The sequence below is a fragment of the Glycine max genome, chromosome 10, assembly GCF_000004515.6.
Source record: "Glycine max cultivar Williams 82 chromosome 10, Glycine_max_v4.0, whole genome shotgun sequence".
NCBI lineage: Eukaryota > Viridiplantae > Streptophyta > Magnoliopsida > Fabales > Fabaceae > Glycine > Glycine max.
In genome coordinates this window covers 12,920,785-12,942,729 of record NC_038246.2, presented here as the reverse complement: position 1 = coordinate 12,942,729, position 21,945 = coordinate 12,920,785, and the positions used below count along the sequence as shown (strand labels likewise).

General features: G+C 33.1%; 1 protein-coding gene across 1 annotated transcript; it reads left to right on the top strand.

The window, feature by feature from the left end:
• Positions 1-334: 334 nt before the first annotated feature.
• LOC100810203 (transcription factor bHLH130) lies at positions 335-4,252 on the top strand. Its single transcript, XM_003537143.5, has 6 exons — positions 335-1,325; positions 2,599-2,936; positions 3,032-3,202; positions 3,569-3,634; positions 3,736-3,804; positions 3,915-4,252. The coding sequence occupies exons 1-6, from the start codon at positions 887-889 to the stop codon at positions 3,984-3,986; spliced, it is 1,155 nt and encodes a 384-aa protein (XP_003537191.1). The 5' UTR covers positions 335-886; the 3' UTR covers positions 3,987-4,252.
• Positions 4,253-21,945: the final 17,693 nt, after the last annotated feature.

Sequence of the window (21,945 nt, the reverse complement as noted above, 5' to 3'; positions counted from 1 at the left end):
AAAAATACTTCTCAGTAATAAAAAAATATTAATAAATCATCAGGAAACGGAGAAATAGTAATGACCAGGAAACGGAGAAATAGTAATGATCAGGAAAGTTTTGAACAAATCATAAATTTAAAATAAATTTACTATTATTATTATTAATTAAATTAATCATTTTTTTTAATTTTTATGATTTAAATAATTAATTAAATCTTATATATAAGAACGAAATGTATAATATTATTCATTTTTTTCTTTTGTTTTTTAACCAAAAATATACCATTAATCTTAATCTTTATACATAACTCCTGTCTTAACCAGCCAAGCTTAGACTCTACTAACGAGAGAGAGAGCACTCTTTCAGGACACACTGATTGATGGCCTTCTGTACTTTCTCATTGGCCCAACTTAGTGGCACCACATTCAAGATAAATATTGCCAACCTCAGTTTAGTTCCTCTCTCTCTTCATTCAGATCTTCCTAGCTTTCACTGCTTTCAAAAGCAAATACGAAAGAACCTGCACTTGCACATAGCACACCCTTCTTTTATTTATCCCTATCTATTACCAAGTCCCTTTCACTGGATCTCATCTCTGCTCCTTCTTTCCCCCTCGAACTGTGTGCAAAACCAAACCCGGTTCTTCAGTTGCTTCTCCTACAAGATCTTATCCTACCCCAGCTTAGTCCCTAAGCTGAAAAACAAAACACACACACACACACACAAAAAAAAAAACATCAAAGAACAAAGAATTTTTTTCCCCCTTGGATAAAAAGCGACCAGTCTTTTCAGCAATGATTCCCCAGCTTCTCATTCCATCGTGACTTTACTACCTTGTTTTATTTATTTATTGATCTTTTTACGGTGACATCTTATTATTATACATATAATAATCGTGCAACAATGGATTCCCATATCCATCATCATCATCATCAGGGTTACCAACAACATCAGAACCAACCCTCTTCTGGGTTGCTTCGTTTTCGCTCTGCGCCAAGTTCTCTTCTTTCAAATCTCACTCCTTTTGTGAGTGAAGACTTTGGTTCTAGCAGCTTCAGAGAGTTGCAAGGAAACAACAACAAGGGTTGTTCTAAGGATTTGAGTTCGATGAATTCGCATAAGGGAGTGTATGGTGGGGGGTTGCCACCTCACTATCCAAGGCATCGTGGTTCTTCTTCCTCTGCTGCTACTTCGAGTTCTGCTATGGAAGGGTCTTTTGGATTGGTGGGTTCAATGGGAATGAATCATGAAACGCCGCAAAACGGGCTTGGGTCAAGTCTTCTCAGGCATAGTACTTCCCCTGCTGGCCTTTTCTCCAACAATAACATTAACTTTCAAAATGGTATTTTTTTCCCCTACAGAATTAATGTTAATGTTATATTGGTAACTCTTTTTGAGATTTTAATCTTGGTAATAGGATTTCTATTTGAAAATATGTTTTTAATAAAAGTCCGCGATGAGAATTTTAACCACAACGGTTAATGCTTTGGTGGTCTCCACGACCACAATTAAAGCCGCATTTTTCTGTAATTTTCTACAACACCAAAAATCGTGACAGAACCGATTCAAAAGCTTGGTTGGGAATAGAGCAGAGAATTTATAACATGATTTTTTTTCTTTTCAAAATAGTATTTATTTTTATTTTTCGGAAAACACTGATGTGGTGGATTACATGTTTTTATTGTTGTTCAATCGAAATTAAAATTTCACCTAGGCAACTTATGTTGATATTTAATGTAAATCATTGTTACTCTACTGAAGTTAAACTCCATTTCTGATGGGATAACAATAGCAAAAGCATTTAAGTAATTGAAGTTTTCTTTATTTTTGTTGGCCACTCTTTTGAAATTTGAATGTTTGTAATAGAATTTCTAGTTGTGATTAGAGCAGAGAGTTTATGATATGATTTTAATGCGTATTAGTTACTAGCTATGTTGAAATGAATGACAATCACAATTTAAGAAGCCTAGAAAGAAGAGTGATTTTGTAGGAACATTTTGTATGATTCGATTTTTTGGTTTGCCACTCTTTTGGAAATTTTAATTTTGATATTCGTGTTTTCTGGAAAATGAATTGGTTTCTAATTGTGTATACAGCAGAGAGATCATGATCTGAATCTATACAATTTTTAAGAGGAATAAAGCAATGATTATTAGCTATTAGCTGTGATGAGCTGAGTTGCAGTCAGAACTTGGAAGGGTAGATATTCTAGTGTATGAAAATAGAAAGTAATGATTCTGGGGTAGACATTTTGAACAATTTATGTTTTATTTAGAATCTGATGTTCCAAATAGTCTATACCTGAGAGAGAGATGATATTCCTTGTATTCAAACTCTCGCCAAAGTGAAATTTACCTATGCTTGACATTTACTGTATTCATCTCAGCTCTCTTATGCTTTAACTTTTGTCACTAATGTAATTAGAGACACAAGATTGGAAATTTAAGCTTGTGCTTTATACTTACGGTTCTAGTAACTTCAATTTGAGGGTACATATCCTACCCTGGATCTTATTTTGTGAAGACAAAGTTCTTTTTGAGGGGTAGAATGTTGTTAAGATGAATTTATCCATTCTTATAAATGGCTACTGAAAGTTATGAATTTGTAAATGGCAGGGTTTGCCACCATGAAAGGTGTTGGAAACTATGGTGGGGTGAATGGCAGTAATGGTGAACTTAGTCCATGCATTAACGGATTGAAGAATCAGGTTAGCTTCTCACCAAGAAATGCTTCTTCGCTCGGAATGTTGTCGCAGATCTCCGAAATAGGGAATGAAGACATTGAGGCAACTAGTCCTGATGATGATACAAGGCATGAAGGTAATGATACTCAACAATATGGCCCTGGATTCCCCTATGGTTCTTGGAATGATACTCCACAACTCTCAGAAAATCTCAGTGGCTTGAAAAGAGGAAGAAGTAGCAATGAAAAGATGTTTTCTGATGAAATTCAGGTATGTATACAATGCTTAATTAAGTGCTCACTTTTCTTATTTTTCTGTTCCACTTTCATTTCATTTTCTTAATACAAATAAAATGTTGTACACAGAATGGAGAGCTAGGAAACCAAGTTAATATGTTATCACACCACTTGAGTTTACCAAAAACTTCAGCAGAGATGATTACTATGAAGAAGTTGCTTCAGTTCCCTGATTCTGTTCCTTGTAAAATCAGAGCAAAGCGAGGCTGTGCTACTCATCCTCGAAGCATTGCTGAGAGGGTAGAATTTTGTCTTTAGAATTTAATTGATTTAGAATGTTCTGAAAATGTTAAAAGTTTTTATACTGTCATCTAATCATAAATTTTTATGTATGATAAAATTATTGAGTTTTGTAATAGTTACTTTAAAAGTCATATTGAAGGTGACTTCTAATTGATTTACAATGTAAAAATCTTATACGAACAGTATCAAAATTAAACTCATTGGGAGGAAGTAGTTTTATTGTTTTTTATGAATGGATTGTAGTAATTATCAGTCCCTTCCTATACCAAAACAATAAATAAATTAAGAAGATATTATCTAGACTATGTTGAATTCATGAAGTAATTTGTAAAAGTTGATTCTGAGATGCAAGTCATTTTTCAGGTGAGAAGAACTCGGATCAGTGAAAGAATGAGAAAATTACAAGAGCTTGTCCCAAACATGGACAAGGTAAGACACATAAAAGCACGTTTGATTGTGGAATATGTAAATTATATGTCACATGCGATGTAGTTGTATTGGAAATTTAACATTCTTGATGCTCTTTGCAGCAAACCAACACAGCAGACATGTTGGACTTGGCTGTTGAATACATTAAAGATCTTCAGAAACAATTCAAGGTAACATAAAAGAAGAGAATGCCTTACAAATTCAAAAGCATCACATCATGTTACTATTGTTGACTCGTTTATTTTTTGCACTCATTTTTCATTCACAATTTCACATGCAGACTCTAAGTGAAAAACGGGCAAAATGCGAGTGTACAAGCATGCAAAAGGCAGATACAAATCAAATTGCTTGACCACCTTTCTTTATGAGCGATACATAGCAAAGATGGCTTGGATCGGGTGCTTTTAACTTTAATGCTGAACAAGTAGAAAGAAAGATGCTAATATAGGATGCTATTACCAGAAATAGGAGGATGAGAAATAGAGTAGAAATAAGGTGAGGAAGATGTGTTATTTGGATTTTGGATTGATAGAAATAGGAGAGAAAGTAGAGAAAGTTCTCTTTACATATTTGGATGAGTGCTAAGGATAGTTAAAAGAAATAATTCAATCGTGCAAAGAAACTATTTATAACAATAATAAAAATTTAAAATTTTTACTATAATATTTTTTCATGATAAAAGTTTTTTTAGTTTCATAACTTTTATATTATATAAAATGAAAAAAATCTCTAAATTTTGAGAAATTTCATGTCAACTGTGTCCTTTTCTTTTCTTTCTTCATATTTCCTTTTAAACTTATTTTCTCCTTTCTAGTTTTCTCCGTGCAATCCTCTCCTACTAATATACACATAATATAAAATAGAGTTTAATGTTACAATGATATAAAGTAATCTTATTAGTCAATCACAAATTATAATGTAAGACTGTTTATACACAGTTTTTTTTTTCTCTCTCTGTAAAAATAGGTGACACTGAATCCTAGAGTTTTTAGCTTTTCACCACAAAATCTAGGTTCTTTAAACTAAGGGTGCTTCAATTTCGGAGTCAATGAACCAAGTAGCATATTTGTAACTTTATATACTAGAGTTCGAATAAATCTTTTCCTTTTAAAGTAAATGTACTTCATTTTCTAATGTTTCTAGAAATGTGAAAGTGTTAAATCTATAGTCAGGATATAGATGAGGCCTATTTGTCGCTTCTCATGATTGAATTTTTGGATCATATAAAAATTAATTAATATAATAATAATATGTAAAAATATTGTTTGTACACAACCTAAATGAGTGACTCACTAAGGTAAGTTATACACAAGTCAAAATAATTTATTTAATAAAAAAAATTGTATTTGATTTTTATTATATGTAAATCTTTTTTGAATTAATAGTAATTATATATTATAAATGAGATTAATCTTTAATATAATAAGATAAAAATATTCATAATCTCTAACCTAAAATGAAAAAAAAAATGAAGATTGTGACATTTCAATTGTTGTTTTTGCCCTTAATAGAACAGTTGCATACTGCGACCTGTAAAGTGTCAGTGATGATTTGATGTAGACCCAGAGACTTGTCCGAGAGGAAAAGGTTGACGAACGCCTTCATTTATGAATTATGACCAACTGCAACTACCTATATGATTTTTCTCTCCCTCGACACAACCTTATCCTATCCCCCACCAGTTTCCTCGTCACTAATGAATAAATGGAAAAAATGAAAAAAGAATAAAATCAAGAACCGTTGTAGATGGTCGTGCTTGGCATGTTTTCTTTGTTTTCTTCCCCTTTTCCCCTTAAAATATCCAAGATAGTTTGGACCTACTCGACAAAAATCTTGCCGTCTCATGTCATTTTGGATTTTTTTAATAAAAAAATTAAACTGAAATAATTGTTTTTAAAAAATTATAATAATTAACGACATGTACTCAAAATTTATAATAACCCACTTATTAATATTATGTTCAACTAATTAAACTAGATCCATTGATAATAATTATCTGAGACATGAATGTGAAGAACAAATACCACTCCTTTCTAATAAATATCAACTGTTGATGAATGAAAAATAATTCACGGTGATAAAATATTAGGATCCAATATCATAATTTTTAGCAAATAAAAAACATTCTTAAAACTATTCAATGCATGTATTATTATGGAAGACGGGTAAGGGTCCACGGTTATTGAAGGTATGGCACAAACAACAAAAAATTTGGGTAGACTCTAGCAATTGGTGAACGGGTCATGAATCCTTATGTAATTTCAACAAAAATTGATGGAAATTGTTATTTATTTCCTTTCGTCTCAAATATATATAAAAAACATGATACACTAATTAAAAAAATTTGTTAATCACATTTAATTATATAAATTTAATTAAAAATATTTTTTTCTAATTTATTCTTCTTTAAAACTTCATATCAAGAATAAAAAAGAGTCATTAAAACTAATACTTCAATTAAATAAAGGATATTTTATAATAATTCCACTTATTAATATTATGTTTAACTAATTAAATTAGATTCATTAATAATAATTATCTGAGACATCAATCTGAAGAACAAATATCACTCCTTTCTAATAAATATCAATTGTTGATGAATGAAAAATAATTAACGGTGATAAAATATTAGGATCCAATATCATAATTTTTAGCAAATAAAAAACATTCTTAAAATAGTTCAATGCATGTATTATTATGGAAAACGGGTAAGGGTCCACGGCTATTGAAGGTATGGCACAAACAACAAAAAATTTGCGTAGACTCTAGCAATTGGTGAACGGTCATGAATCCTTATGTAATTTCAAAAAAAAAAATTGATGGAAATTGTTATTTATTTCTTTGGTCTCAAATATATATAAAAAACATGAAATACTAATTAAAAAAATTAGTTAATCACATTTAATTGTATAAATTTTAATTAATTTTTTTTTTAATTTGCCCTTCTTTAGAACTTCATATCAAGGATAAGAAAGACTCATTAAAATTAGTACTTCAATTAAATAAAGGATAATTTAGAGATAATAACATTAAATAAAATAAAATTAATTAGATTTTTTTATATATTTGAGGCTAAGAAAAAAGTTTTTTCTTCTTCTTATATTTAAAAGCAAAGAGTATTTCTTAATCGGTGATAATATGTTTTTTTGGAAGGAGAATATATATATATATATATATATATGGGTAAGTAAAGAGTATTTATACTAGGTGTACAGTTTCTCCTTCCATCAAAAAGTACCTATACGTAGCTTAACTAGCCTAAGGAGCAATAAAAAAATGAAGCTGAATTTTTCATCCCAATAATATAAAAATTAAAAAATTATCTAAATAATGCAACCTAAAACTTATTTACATAAATGATACAAATTACTGTTTAAGATGAGAAATCCATTCTCCTAAACAGATTTCTCACCTTTATTTTATTTTATTTTTTGTTTGAAATCAACCTTATGGTATTGGTTCTTGGGAAACCGCTGTAGTAAGGCATTTTTTTAAAACATAGTTCATAATGTGTTTTGTTTTTTAATTTTTTTTTGTTACTTATTTGAGTTTTGTTTTTTTTAAATTGTTTTCTATTTTTTTTTCTTACAATTAGTGTTTTTTTGTTTTAATTTTTTAGTTTACTAATTTATATATATTAATTTGTAAGAAATATAATTTACCTAGACTTATGTAAAAACTTGAATATAAAATACATCTTTAAAAATTGATTAATAGACCAAGTTAAACTTTTAAATAGATTAAATCAAAGGTAAAAATAAAATCTATAACCGATAATAAATCAAACTCAATCCTTATATTTTTTAGCTAATTATTAACATATTTTATTTTTTACATGTTTCTTTTCTTATCATATCATAAAAACTATAAAGCTTATATTTTCTATAATTATTTTTCTCTCTCTCCCTAGATGTCTAATAATAACATTGTGAATGTTCATTAAATATTTTTTTTTATCAAATGATATCACATATAATATTTATTCATATCAAATGTTTTGAATTACTGAGAAGAGACTAACATTGAATAAAATTTTAAAAGTCACTTTTTAAATTAGAAAAATATTTAAGTTAATGATAAAATAAATTTTATTTTGTTTTCAAATTTTAATTTAATAAAAAAATTTAGCTTATTAAAAATAAGTGGAAAAAATATAAATGATAATAAAAAGAAAAAGAGAATGTAGCAAACGAGCAAAAGAAGATTAAAAATATAGCAACGAGTTGAATTGAACTAAAATATTTAAATTTGAATAAATACAACACAATTTTAAAAATACAAAGAATATGACATACATTCATCGTTGTTGGCTTAAGTCTACACAGTGAGGGCAATTTTTCTTTGAATAACCTGGGATGCAACACACAAAATATCGCTTTGGTTGACTCGGTTCTTGGATATCCATTTTGGTGTGAATACGAGAAAAGATAGGATGACCCTTAGTACTTCTTTTCTTTTTTGGGTCAGGGCAGATCATTGACTCATGACACGGTGACCAATAGGTTTCATTGTGCAGTTCTCCAAAAAATCCTTTGTATATGTTGGAGACACTTTCCAACATGTACATGAGATATATGTAGTTTCTGTACTCACGATGAGCATGCTTACAAGAAGTAACAACATGAGAACAAGGCTTGTGTAATTTCTGGAATTTGCCACAGTCACGCCACCTTTCATCTAGCTTGACTGTGAAATCTACAACAGGCTGAACCTTTCTCGGATTTATTGTCTCTTGGACCAAGAATTGTGAGTCACGTCGATCAAACTCAAGAATATTGTGAGCGTTTTTCTTTCTCCGTGCATCTTCGATGACCTTGTTTAGTACTTTTGTACAAACTTGGCCAGATGCAAGCATTGCTACAGCTTCTCTCCCTCTTTTGTTGAACAATGTGTTACACCTAACATATGTTGATTTTACTAGCACACCTATTTGTAGATTTCTTGAGTACCGAATTAATCGACTCAGCAAGATTGGTGGTCATGAGCCCCCATCGTCAGCCATCATCCAATGCAAGAGTTCATTTTTCTCGTGGAATCTTCCTGAGCCAATTAATTGCTCGGTCAACATCTGCTTCCTCCCTTAGAATGTTGTAGTAGTGATTGAATGCAAGCTTCGTCCTTGCATATGTTGAGTAGTTATAAACATACAATTTCAATATTGTGAATAATACAAAATGACGTGATATTTAATATGAAGAGAAAGAAGTTTGCCACTCACCCATATTGATGATTAATTTTTTGATGGGGTTGTTCTTGTACCTCCTCACCTAATTCTATGCAATGTGTCGAATATAGAACACATGCATAGAATTTTGTGTCATCCACCCACTATCACATCTTGAATATGCACTTTTGATTGACTCATGCTTGTCTAAAATCAAACACATACCATGTTGTGGGATAACATGCCTTTTAGATTTTGGAGGAAGAACAACCATGCTCCTGTTGATTCACTCTTGAAAACAGCAAAGGCTATTGGAAGGATTTTATTGTTTCCATCTTGTGCAACTTCCACAAGGAGGATCCCCTTGTACTTACCGTACAACCATGTTTCATCGACCTGAACTATGAGCTTGCAATATTGAAACTCATCGATATACGGTCTAAAACTCCAAAAATGACGATGGAACATGATGAAACCCTCTACTGCTTGACCTTTTTGTGGTGGCATTGGCAGTGTTTCCTTCTCCACCACTATAAGAGGAAGAAATTTCTGCATAGCTTGCAACAATCTCAGTAGATCGTGGTACAATCTTTCCCAATTTCCGTAGATGTTTCCAATAACCTTTTGCTTTTCCAACCATGCTTCGCGGTACGTGGTAGTGTATCCTTTAGTGCTTTTGATGTATGCTATCAAGGCTAGCACTGAAGTTGATGAATCATTTTCAATCAAGTTATGGATGCTTTTACCAATGAGAAAATACAATAGTTTTCCATGATCTTGTGAGATTGAAGGATTTGAACATGTATGGGGTTCACAAAAATTTCTAATTTCCCACCGATTACTTGCATGGATGTATGATGCCCTGCACCTACAAGCACAACTATCACCATCACAATGGACAATTAGCTTTGTTGGGTTCGATAGTTGTGTCTTATAGTTAATAGTTCTTATTTTGTCAGAAAACACACCCCTTCACAAAGAGTCCCCATTGGATGTTGGACTTCTTCACGATGCAAGCTATGACCGTATTCAAAATCTTGAAAATTGGATTCTTCAAAATTTTGCATATGTGGTGGTATGTAGCATGGTGGTACGAATGTGATTGGTGAACCAGGCTATGATGGTATGAATGTGATTGGTGAACCAGGCTCGGCTTCTTCCTCATCATCTTCCTCCTAGGGTTTATTGTGTAGAACTTCATCTTTGTTCTCACTAAAGGGACCAAGTCTTTGTTAGGTAAGCCTGGATCTGCTGTAAACTCGGGCTCGTTTGATCGGGTTAATAAGGAAGGCTTTACTATAGGGGTATTGAAGTATAGGTGAGGTCAATCCTTAGTAGCATCAAATGCTTGTGAGTAAAAAAAATTGGTGGAAAATGGCGTAGAAAAAAGTTGGGCTGATAACTGCGAAATATAAGCTAATTTGATAGTCGATTTGAATTGATACGTAGGTGTAATTTCTTTACTTTATTATTATTTTTAATGAAATAATGAAGAAATTAACATCTTTTCCATTTTTAATTAGCAGAAGTCAAAAGAAGGAGAGTGAAATGTTTTAGAGGGAATTTGAAAAAAAAATTGGGAAGAAAAAGAAACATAAGAAGATGGCACGCTCAGCGTGCACTGCAGGCCTAGTGCACAACACACGATTAGCGGACAGTTCCAGGCTTAGCGCAGGTCTCGCTCAGCGCGTAGGTTCGGCTCAGCGCAAGAAGGTCCACGAAGAGAAAGCCCAGTGCGTGCTTAGCGCACAAAAGCACGCTCAGTGCGAAGTCAACGTGAAAAGTAAGCTACATTGGGCCTATAAAAGGAGTAGGAATCTGAAGGAAAAGACACACCGAGTCTCAGAGCTCTCCAGTGTAGAAATCCAAAGCCTGAATCTATCCCTTAGGGGAAACCCTCTTTCCTTAGCCATTCCCCCTTTTTGTTGTTATTAGTCATGTATCACCTTCTTCCATTAACCCTTGAAGTGTAAAGCCTCTCATGGCTATGAGAGACTAAACCCATTTTATTGGGAGCCTAGAGGCCAAACTCTTGTAATGTAATTCTTTCTTATTATCTATTTAATGAAATTATGGTTATATTATTCTTCTTTGTGATTTTATGCTATTATGGTCTGATCGCCCGTATAATGTTTAGAGGGTAATGCATTGAAAATTTTTCTAAAGAACTAGGGAAGAATATCTTAATAAATTCATTGCTAGGAATAGATTGGCATTTATTTTGCCCACAAATTTTTCCATCTCTTATTTTAATATGGTTTATTATTTTATCTCTGCAAAGAAAATTAGGGGAAAAGGATACATAAACTAGGCTCTTCATGCAGGAAACCAAAAATAGGGTAATCCAGTTAATGCGAGTGGAAACAAGGATTTCATAAAATAGAGAAAATCTTTTACATTACATCATAAGTAGTTTTGACATACTAGGCCCCAACATCATTGCATTCTGATTCTACCTTTTCACACTTAAATTGTTATTTATTTTCCTGATTATTTATGTTTTTCCTTATTCCAAATTTCACATTCCCAATTCATTGTCTCTATTTTCTTCTCTTTCTTCTATTGCTTACAAATTGGGTATTTACCAACGCAAGTACAAACAAAGTCCCTGTGGACTTGACACTCGGACTTTCGTTTAATCTTTACTACTTGATAAAATTGGTACACTTGCCAATCTGTTAACAAGGGTAAACAAAGATGTGTTTCATTCAAATATATTTTGTTCTCATTGGGTTAAAGCAAAAGTATCTTGGATTGCATCGGATGTGTGTGAATAATGTGGTTGCGGTTAATATTGTGGTTGATGAGGTACTGGTTTAGGGTTTGGGGTGGAAACTGTATTGCACTAGATGTTTGCATATAATTCACAACATTGAAGAATCTCAATTTGGCAAATAACTGAAATCATACCTTTCACGTCTTCGTTTCAACAAGTTGGAACTACTGTAAATTTCAGCATTCCACGTCTTACTACTTGTGGGTGTCAGAATGAAATATTCCATACTTGGTCCAATGGTTGAAGATGGAGCCTATCATGGATTTTTCTTTTCAAGGCCTCAAGTGTGAGGCCTCCCTTTGTTTTAAAGAACAATGGGTGGGGACTTTGAAATGTATCCCTTTCATGTGTTTTGATTATTTGACCATCGTAGTGTAGTAACCATTTGATAGATGAGGAAGACATATTGTGTAATAGACAAAGAACAGAGAAACAAATGTGACAAATGGTGTGATTGCAAACTTGGAAGAAAGTAATAGAGCAAGGAAGTGTTGTGAGGATGTGTTAAAAGAAGGTGCATATGAGTCTATATATAGGGGTCAGGTTTAGGGTTTGGAGCATTGGATTCACTGAAGTGAATAAATGAGGATTTGAAGAATTGGATTCCCTGACGTGAATAGATAAGGGTCTGAAATAAATTGGATTCCTTGAAGTGAATAAATGAGGGTTTGAAATAAATTGGACCTATGAGTGAGAGAAAAAGAAGATAACAAGTAATATCATAAAAAAGTGGTTTTGTCTCCTCTTAAGTGTAGGGTCCGAGGTTAGGGTTAAGGGTTTATGTAACGACCTGCCTCGTCGCTACGATATCACCACTTTAAACCGTGAGAATTTCAATTTTTAAATAAAAACTCCGTTAATTTGCTTATAAAAAGTTAAAGTAAATTTTTTCACGATATACATTCCCAAACAACACACCATTACTTTAATGAATACATACATACATACATATATATATATATATATATATATATATATATATATATATATATATATATATATATACCTAAATATGTGATTTACATCCTCAATTCAAAAAAAGAATTATGTAACCAGCTACAGAGGAGTTGATTAACAAAACACAACTCTCTCCTAAAATAATCCCAACGTCATCACGTCGGCTCGGTGACTCCACAAAAGAATCTCACTTCTCGTACTCTATTGTTGTCATTCTGCTCCCACAGACAAAGGTTCACGATCATCACAGGTACAAACCACATGGTACAAAAATTGCGAGGGGTGAGTTTATTATAAAAGAAGTTAATACAAAAATCAAATAATCATAATTAGTAAGAAAACATTATCAAATACCATAAACATACATAAACATCCATTAGTCCAACATACACTCAACAAGTAGTCATCATCCATCCATAGTTCCAATCAATCATGCTTAGTATGATGCATGCTCTTGACCTCAACTCTCAAATGCAATGTGACACCATCCTCAAGGAAATATCCTAAGCATGTCCACACGACACTCTCACTTAGGAAAACTAGATAGTAAGTGTTGAGGTTACCCTGTCGTGCACAAGCAACTCCCCCCATGGTGATCAGCCTAAGTCTCAAGGGAGTTCCAAACTGAGTGACATGCCCCCAAGTACAAGTATTCCTTCTCATGAGAAACTACAAGTACTTACTGACAAAGTTTATACTATTTCCATGTCATATGAAGTATGAAACATGGGCACCATCAATGCACTAGTCATGGATAATTAAAGATTCTAAGCCATCTCCCTCCAGAGATGCTTAAAACTGTTTAACCACTCTATTTCCCCCACCAGGGATATCCAACAAGGTCAGGGCACCCCCGATGTACATACACAACATACAACGTATGAAACATGGGCACCATCAATGCATTGACTATGGATAATTATGGATTATAAGGCATCCCCCTCCGGAGATGCTTAAAACTCTTTGACCACTCTTTTTCCCGTACCAGGGATATCTAATAAGGTCACTGCACCCTCATGTACATACACAACATACAACGTATAAAACATGGGCACCATCAATGCATTGGCCATGGATAATTAAAGATTCTAAGCCATCCCCCTCCAAAGATGCTTAAAACTCTTTAACCTCTCTATTTCCCCCTCTAGGGATATCCAACAAGGTCACTGCACCCCCCATGTACATACACAACATACATCATCATAGTGCATGTTCAACATCATCAACATTTAATCTCAATGTCATTATCAACATCAGCATTGTCTTATCTCAATGACATTATCAACAACAATAACATCATTTCACATTAACATAATCATCAATAACAACATCATCTCATATCAATATTATCATAAACATCAACGTCACCTCGTATCAATTAATGTCATCAATAGCAATATCATCAGTAAGATACATTTCGCATATATATACATATATAGTTCATGCCTGAGATTCACACTCCCTAGGTCTTCAGACAACACAAGTTTAATAAAAAACAATAATGTCATTTATCAATAATAGACGTATCGCATCCCATTAGTCAAAAACATTGTTTTTCTTGAAAACCAACATGCAACAGGGACAAGCATACGTCCCCAAAGCTAGGTTCCCTGACCCCACCTATGGTATTAAAAACTATAAATGATAATAAACTCCTCTCACCTATCGTGAGCTCTCCGTCAGCTCCTTTTTGCGTCGCTCAGAGGTCTCTCTCGTTCACACTCGTTAGTCCAAACGCAAGGTTCTATATACCAAATTAAAAGAGTTGGATCAAGTGGCCTCAGAATAATTAAGAAGGGGGGTTGAATTAATTATTAATGTGCCTTGACTAATTAAAATTTATCCTTCTTAATGTTACTGGATTCAATTAGGCTTTTACTACTAAGTTAAGAAAGTAAAGAACAATAACTTAACCAAAAGTAAAGTGGCAATTAAAAGTAAACAACGGAAATTAAAGAGTGTAGGGAAGAAGAAGACAAACACAAGATTTATACCGGTTCGGCAACAACCCGTGCCTACATCCAGTCCCCAAGCAACCAACGGTTCTTGAGATTTCTTTCAACCTTGTAAAATCCTTTACAAGCCAAAGATCCACAAGGGATGTACCCTCCCTTGTTCTCTTTGAACAACCAAGTAGATGTATCCTCCACTTGAACTGATCCACAAGAGAGGTACCCTCTCTTGTTCTCAGTACAACAACCCAAGTAGATGTACCCTCTACTTGTGCCACAAAGGATGTACCCTCCAATGTGTTAAGACAAAGAATTCTCAGGCGATTAGTCCTTTGAATCTTTGTAAGGGGAAACAAAAGATATCTCAGGCGGTTAGTCCTTTGAAATATTTTGTTTAAGGGGAAGGGAAGAATCAAAAGAATTTGCAGACGATTAGTCCTTTGAATTCTCTTGGAAAGAGAGAAGGGAAACACAAAAGAATTCAGGCGGTTAGTCCTTCTATTCTTTTGGCAAAGGGAGAAGTGAATGAAGAAGAAGAATAACACAAGTTTTTGAACAATGAACTTTTCGTGGAAGAGAAAGTATTGAACAAAAACTCTTAGAAAGAAGTTGAGAAATGAATCAGAAATTTTTGTAAAAAAACTTGTTATAAAATTCATGCCATGGTCAGATATTTATAATCATTTGATGACTCAAGTTAAAGTTTGTGACTCTTGGCAATTTCTTTAAAACTAGTCACCTTTTAAAAATTGTGACTCTTTTGAAAACTTGTCACTTAAAAAGTTGTGACTTTTGAAAAAATCTTCAGAAATAAGTCACTTTAAGAATTGTGACTTTCGGAAATTTATTTTCCGAAATCAGTCACTGGTAATCGATTACCATCAAGGTGTAATCGATTACACATCAACAGATGTGATTCTTCATGTTTAAATTTTGAAAATCAAAACGTTTAGAAACTCTGGTAATCGATTACAGGTATTGTGTAATCGATTACACAAGTTAAAAATGATTTGAAAATGTTTTATCACTAGTTGTGACTCTTGAAATTTGAAATCTAATGTTTTAAAACATTGGTAATCGATTACATGATTATGGTAATTGATTATAGCTTTGTAAATCAGTTTTAAAACAATGCTGGCTACTGGTAATCGATTACTACCTTCTGATAATCGATTACCAGAGAGTAAAACTCTTTGGTAAAAGATTTTTTTCAAAAATTCTTGTGCTACTCAATGTTTTGAAAAGCTTTTTTAGTACTTATCTTGATAGAGTCTTCTCTTGATTCTTGAATCTTGAGTCTTGAATCTTGATCTTGATTATTCTTGAATCTTGATTCTTGAAACTTGATTGAATCTTGAAACTTGATTATTCTTGAATCTTGATTCTTTGAAACTTGATTCTTGAAGCTTTTTGACTCCTGATTCTTTGGAACTTGCTTAACTCTTGATTCTTTGGCATCATCAAAATAATCTTGGAAGTTATTGCTTCCACAATCTCCCTCTTTTTTATGATGACAATCCTGAAATCAAGAGAATACATACAAGTTTTGTTCTATCGTTCCCTCATCTCTTTCTCCCCCTTTCCTTTTGAATTTATGCTTAATTTAAGACTTAGTAAATATAATATCTTGATTTCTAAAATACCCATTTTCTCTCCCCCTTTGGCAACATCAAAAAGGCCAAAGTGCGTAAAACATGAATAATTTAATCATTCACAAAGCATAATTTGTAAAACAAACATAAAAGATTCTAAACCATACATAAAGCAAAACATGAATAAAACCAAATTGAAATGCAAACCACTTAGTCATATATCACAACCCATAAATATTCAGTCATACTAAGCAAATATTAAAGTAAATACTAAGTGTTCAAATGCATAAAAATATAGCCAAATACACGGCTAGAAATCAAAACACTAATAATAATAATGTCTAAACTGATGGTGGTGGAGGTAAATCAAGGCAGTCGCGAATGATGGTTACATCTTCTTCAACCTTTGCAATCCTTGAGTTCATCTCCTCGAATCGTGTGTCCACTTGACATTCCAAGGAGTCAAACCTCTCACCAACATAGGTTTGAAGTCCATTAAACCTTTCAAGAATGTTGTTCATAAGAGATGAAGAGTCATCTCTTTGAGAATATGGTGATGGAGAGTGGTCTTTAGCGGCCTGTACTGGAGCATCCTTCTTTACCCAAGAGCCATCCCTCTCTTTGCGGTATCCAAAGGAAGAGACTACATTTGCACCTATAGAGAAAGATCTCTTGACTTTGACAAAGGGCTCAGAGTCAAGAGGGACATTAAACTATTGTAGAAACAAAGTAATCAGATGAGGATATGGGAGTGGAGCATTTGATCGCAATGCCTTATGCATGCGATATCTCACAAGATGGGCCCAGTCGATTTGACGACCGGTTAAGAAAACCCACATGATTATCAAATCTTCCTCAGAAACCTGTGAAAGTTGGAAGATCTAGGGAGTAGGATGCGCATAATCAAGTAGTGCATGATGCGACATTCAAATGCCAATGAACCGGCAAGAAGCCTTCCGGTCATATCCGCTTGGTTGGTGCAAACCATTTGGAGGGAATCAGACATAGAAAAATCAAACTTCCACTCATCATCAAATGAACCCTCAAATGATACACCATCACTTGATAATTGAGTGAGATCAAAGAAAAGGGACTGGTCTATGATCATCTTAATCCCATAAACTTCGGAAATCAAGGAATCTTCTTGAATCTCCAAGTTAGAATAAAAGTCTTTAACCAATTCAGGGTAAAAAGGAAGTTTCATGGAGATAAACTGAATTAAACTAGAATTTTGAAATGCTTGAAAGCAATCAGACACTTCATCATCAAAGAAAGCTAAGTCTACGAACTTAGGGTCGATAATGGAATGAGAAGAGAAAAGAGAATTGTACCGGATACGATGTTCTTCTATGGAAAACAACGTAGGAGATGATATGGAGGAAGGAATTTGAGATGTCTGCACCTTGGATGTTCCGTGGCTTTGTGTTCCAGTGACTGCGGATGAAGTCGCAACCCCCTTTCGCTTCTTCGATGGTTCTGTCATTTGGAGTTGTTTTTGGAAGTTTTAATCAGTGGAGATGAAAGAGAATTAAAAATGATGAATTTTGGGCTTTGTGGGACGTGATTTGGTTGAGAATTGAGGGAGAAATCAAGTTTTGAAGATTTAGGGATTTTGGGTTCGAGTTGCTGCAGAAATCGCATTCTCGCAATTTTTGAAATTTCAAATTTATAGACATAGACTGATCGAGGCCGTACCCAAATCAAATAAACATTAAAAATGCAGTATCTAGGAAGTGATCCTAGGTCGTCTCCCAACGAGCAATGGTCAACCAAACGTTCATAACAGATAGTAGGAAAATAGTAACGAATTGGGGGAGGGGGTTGTTTGCTTTTGTAAATTAAACAGCGAATAAATGTGAATTAGAAAATATCAGAATTAAAACACGTTGCTTCCCCTTGATTCACAAGAAAGTCTCTTATCCTAGGTTATGAGAGTTTATCCTTTATCAGTTCAACCACTTAATCCAACCCTAAATTAAATTACTAAGCGAAATTTAACATAAGGCATTCATTATGTGATTAAGCAACACATACACCAATTAATCATGAACGATCATTAAGCATGAACGTAAATTAAGCGTAGAGACAATTAATCAAGCACTAAGCATGCATGAATTAATAGCAACAAATACAGAGTAATTGGTGAAGAGGAAAAACTGATCAGAATTTAATAGTAATAATAGAACCTCAAAGAGAGCTGTGCTTGATCCTCAAGAGAAAACAACGCTGGAGACTTAACGTTCCATTAATCAATAGAAAATGAAATTGTAGTAGAAACGAAGAAAACTAGAATTATTCTCCAAAGCGAAAAAGAAACTAAAACGAATTGAGAGTAGCACTCTAAAACTAAAACGAAAAAGAGAGAGAGGAGAGGAGAGAGAGAAGAGAAGAGAGCCTAAACTAGAACCTTGGTGCTGTTATATAGTTTTCAGCCAAGGCTTACAAATTTGTTTTAAATCCAAGCCCATAAATAAAATAAAATCTAGATAAGATGAGATCTAGATGAAATAATATCTAGATGAGATCAAATCTAAATAATATCTAGATAAGATAAAATTTGGTAGAATAAAATAGTCTGCTCTCTTCAAGTTCAAGCCCAATTGCTTATAATTCTCCTGAAATTAAATTAAAAACAAAATTAATCCAGTAGGCCCAAATGATAAAACTGCATAATTAATTTGACAATTAAGGCTAATCAGTAATTAAAATGGTGACAAAAATGGTTAAGAAATATGAGAAAATGATGACACATCACATACGCTCTGTAATCGAGTACATGAATGTTGTAATCGATTACACTTAGTCTAACTGCCTCTAATCGATTACCAGACACTTATTCTAAAACAACAATAATAAAAAAAAATTAACACTTACCAAGATGAACATAGAAAGTTTTAATATATTAAAAAATAATTTTATATAATATAATAGTTTTGAAAAACATGAGCAATCAATCAAATACTTCTAAACATATCATACAAGTAATCATACAACAATTGAAAGATATAGATCATGGCATCATCAACCATTTAGATTTTTTTTAATGATAAGCTTCATATTTAGAGAAAGGAAGATAACTCAACTAAACATATGAGCACAAACTCATTATAGCAATCAAACAAGACAAACAAATAAAATTTTGTTAGTCATCATATAAACAAGTTAAATAAAAGAGAAATTTCAACCCACTTAATTTTAAAACATAATGGTTTTGATGTTACCTTTTTCATGATTCAAGTGCTTAGATATTTAAAGATGGAAGTCATACTTTTGTTTTTCTTACTTAAACTTCTTGAGAGATGTTCTCATCACTTTCATAGTCCTTGGATAGAAGGTTGATCTCCTTCTCCGAACCATCAGATGAGTCATTGTCATCCCAAGCAATATACGCCTTCTTGGATCTTCTTTCTTTATAGCTTTTCCCCTCATTCTTCTCGGGTCATGACTCATTTGAGGGGCAGTTTGCCTTTATGTGACCGGGTTGATTACACTTATAGCATTTAAGTGTAGGAGAAACTTCTTGGGATCTCTTTCCATTGTTGAAGTTATGGCTTCTCTCCATTCTTCTATTTTTGATGAATTTATGAAACTTCTTCACAAAGAGAGAGAAGTCCTCTTCATCATCATATTCTTCTTCTTCTTCTTCTTCTTCTTCTTCTTGTGAATGTATGTATACATGATTTTGATGATGTAAAAAGAAGAATCAAACAAGGCTCATTTGCTTCAAGATTAATACAAGATTGTTTCAACAAACAAAGCCTTGATTCAAGATTTCTTCAAGATCAAGCCTTGCCTCAAAACGAAAGGTTTCAAGTCATCCAAGGAATATGTAATCGATTACCAATACATGTAATTGATTACCAAGGCACATGCAATCGATTACCAATACATGTAATTGATTACCAATGGTTTGAAAGTGTGTAATCGATTACACATCATATGTAATCGATTACCAGAGACTCTGAACATTGGGAATTCAAATTTTAAATAAAGAGTCACAACTGTTCAAGAAAAATAATTATGTAATCGATTACACTAATGCTGTAATCGATTACCAGAGAAGATTTTCAAGGAATATCGCCAATAGTCGCATCTTATCATTTGGATTTTGAATGGCCATCAAAGGCCTATATATATGTATGACTTGGGACGAAATTGGCAGAGAGAGTTTTGCTGGTCCCGAATGTCTTATCCTCTCAATAGAAAATGAGAGAGATTCCAAGAGAACTTCATTGTCAAATGCTCTCTCAAAAGAAACTCTTGGGCAAACACCTGCAAATCCATTAAGAGTTCATCCATGGACATCAATTGTAATATCCTTCTCTTCAAGAGAGAATTCTTCTTTCTTTCTTCTCATTCAAAGAGATTGTTTAAGGGACTAAGGGTCTCTTAAGTTGTAAGGAATGCTGAACACAAGGGAAGGGTTGTCCCTGTGTGGTTTAGACTTTGTAAAGGGTTTTTACAAAGGGAGTGGAAAATCTCAAGTGGGTTGCTTGAGTACTAGACGTAGGCATGGAATTTGGCGAACCAGTATAAAACTATGTTTGCATTCTCTCTTCCCTTTTCTTATTTATTTTGTTGCAACCAATTGTGCCTTGCATGTTTAAAGAACATTATTAAATTGATTCCTGCTTCTTCTGCATTTTAAGCCTATCCCTTTTAAGTTATTAAGGCCACAAGGTCCAACAAGTGGTATCATAGTAGGCTTCTTGTATAAAGTTTAAAAACTTCAAGAATAGATATGGCCTCATCTTACTTTCCATTTCGTGAGGGAAATTCTATAAATAGGCCTCTTATGTTCAATGGTGAGGGCTATCATTATTGGAAAACCCGAATGCAGATCTTTATAGAAGCCATAGATTTAAAGATATGGGAAGCCATTGAATTTGATCCCTTTATTCCTACAATGGTAGATAGAAATGCAACTATAAAAAAAACCCTAGAGAAGAATGGAATGATGATGAAAGAAGAAAGAAGAAGATTCCTCCTTAGCCCCAAAATGCTGAATGCGATCAACTTAGGGCACAGGAGATTCAATTGTCCTGTGTTTAAAAGAAGAATGGAAAAATCCAACAAGAGAAATTTCGAAGAGAAGAAAGAAAAGAAATGATACATCACTTGGGAAGATAATGTCATAAATTCTTTAAGTGATTCAGAGAATAAAATCATAAGTTTGGGTATCATGTTGAAAGACTATGAAAATGGAGAAGAGCAAAGTTGATACATTGATAGCAATTTCTCCAAACACATGGCATGCATCAAAGCTTATTCATATTTCTCCCCAAGATAGTGAATATGTGATCTATGGAGACAACAAGCAAAGGCCACTTGATCAACATGCCCAACAAGTGATATCAAATGATACCAACAGGTCACTTGTCTTTGATTGATTACTTTTGATGGTTGTTTTCTACTTGAGTTTAGATTGTCCTTGATGATTGATTGATTTTTTTTATTGATGTGTTTGTTTTTTCTTGATTGATGTTCAATGTTTGTTACTTTGATTGATTGATTATATTTTATATTTGATTACTTGTCTTTGATAATTGTTTTTTTATTGTGTTTTGTTATTGATTGTGTATTTGATTGATTGTGTTTGATTGATGTGTTATTGTACTTGTTTTTTCTTGATTAATATTGAATGGTTGTTTTAATGCCTTTTGGTATCACTTGATTCTCATACATTACAACAAGTGGTAACATTTTTTCTCCTCTCTATTCATGATTTGTTTTTGATGTTGACAAAGGGGGAGAGATAGATGAAAGATATATGAAATCTTTATGAGACAACTTTTTATATATGAAATCTATGAAATCTTCAAATGTCTCATATAAGCAAACATTGCAAATCAAAGGGGGAGTAAAACTAT

What these genes read in the sequence shown, in the direction of transcription:
- LOC100810203 (XM_003537143.5), top strand. Translation starts at nt 887, where the DNA reads ATGGATTCCCATATCCATCATCATCATCATCAGGGTTACCAACAACAT. An exon ending in TAACATTAACTTTCAAAATG is followed by an intron (nt 1,326 to 2,598) that starts GTATTTTTTTCC and finishes TGTAAATGGCAG; the next exon opens with GGTTTGCCACCATGAAAGGT. An exon ending in CTCGAAGCATTGCTGAGAGG is followed by an intron (nt 3,203 to 3,568) that starts GTAGAATTTTGT and finishes GTCATTTTTCAG; the next exon opens with GTGAGAAGAACTCGGATCAG.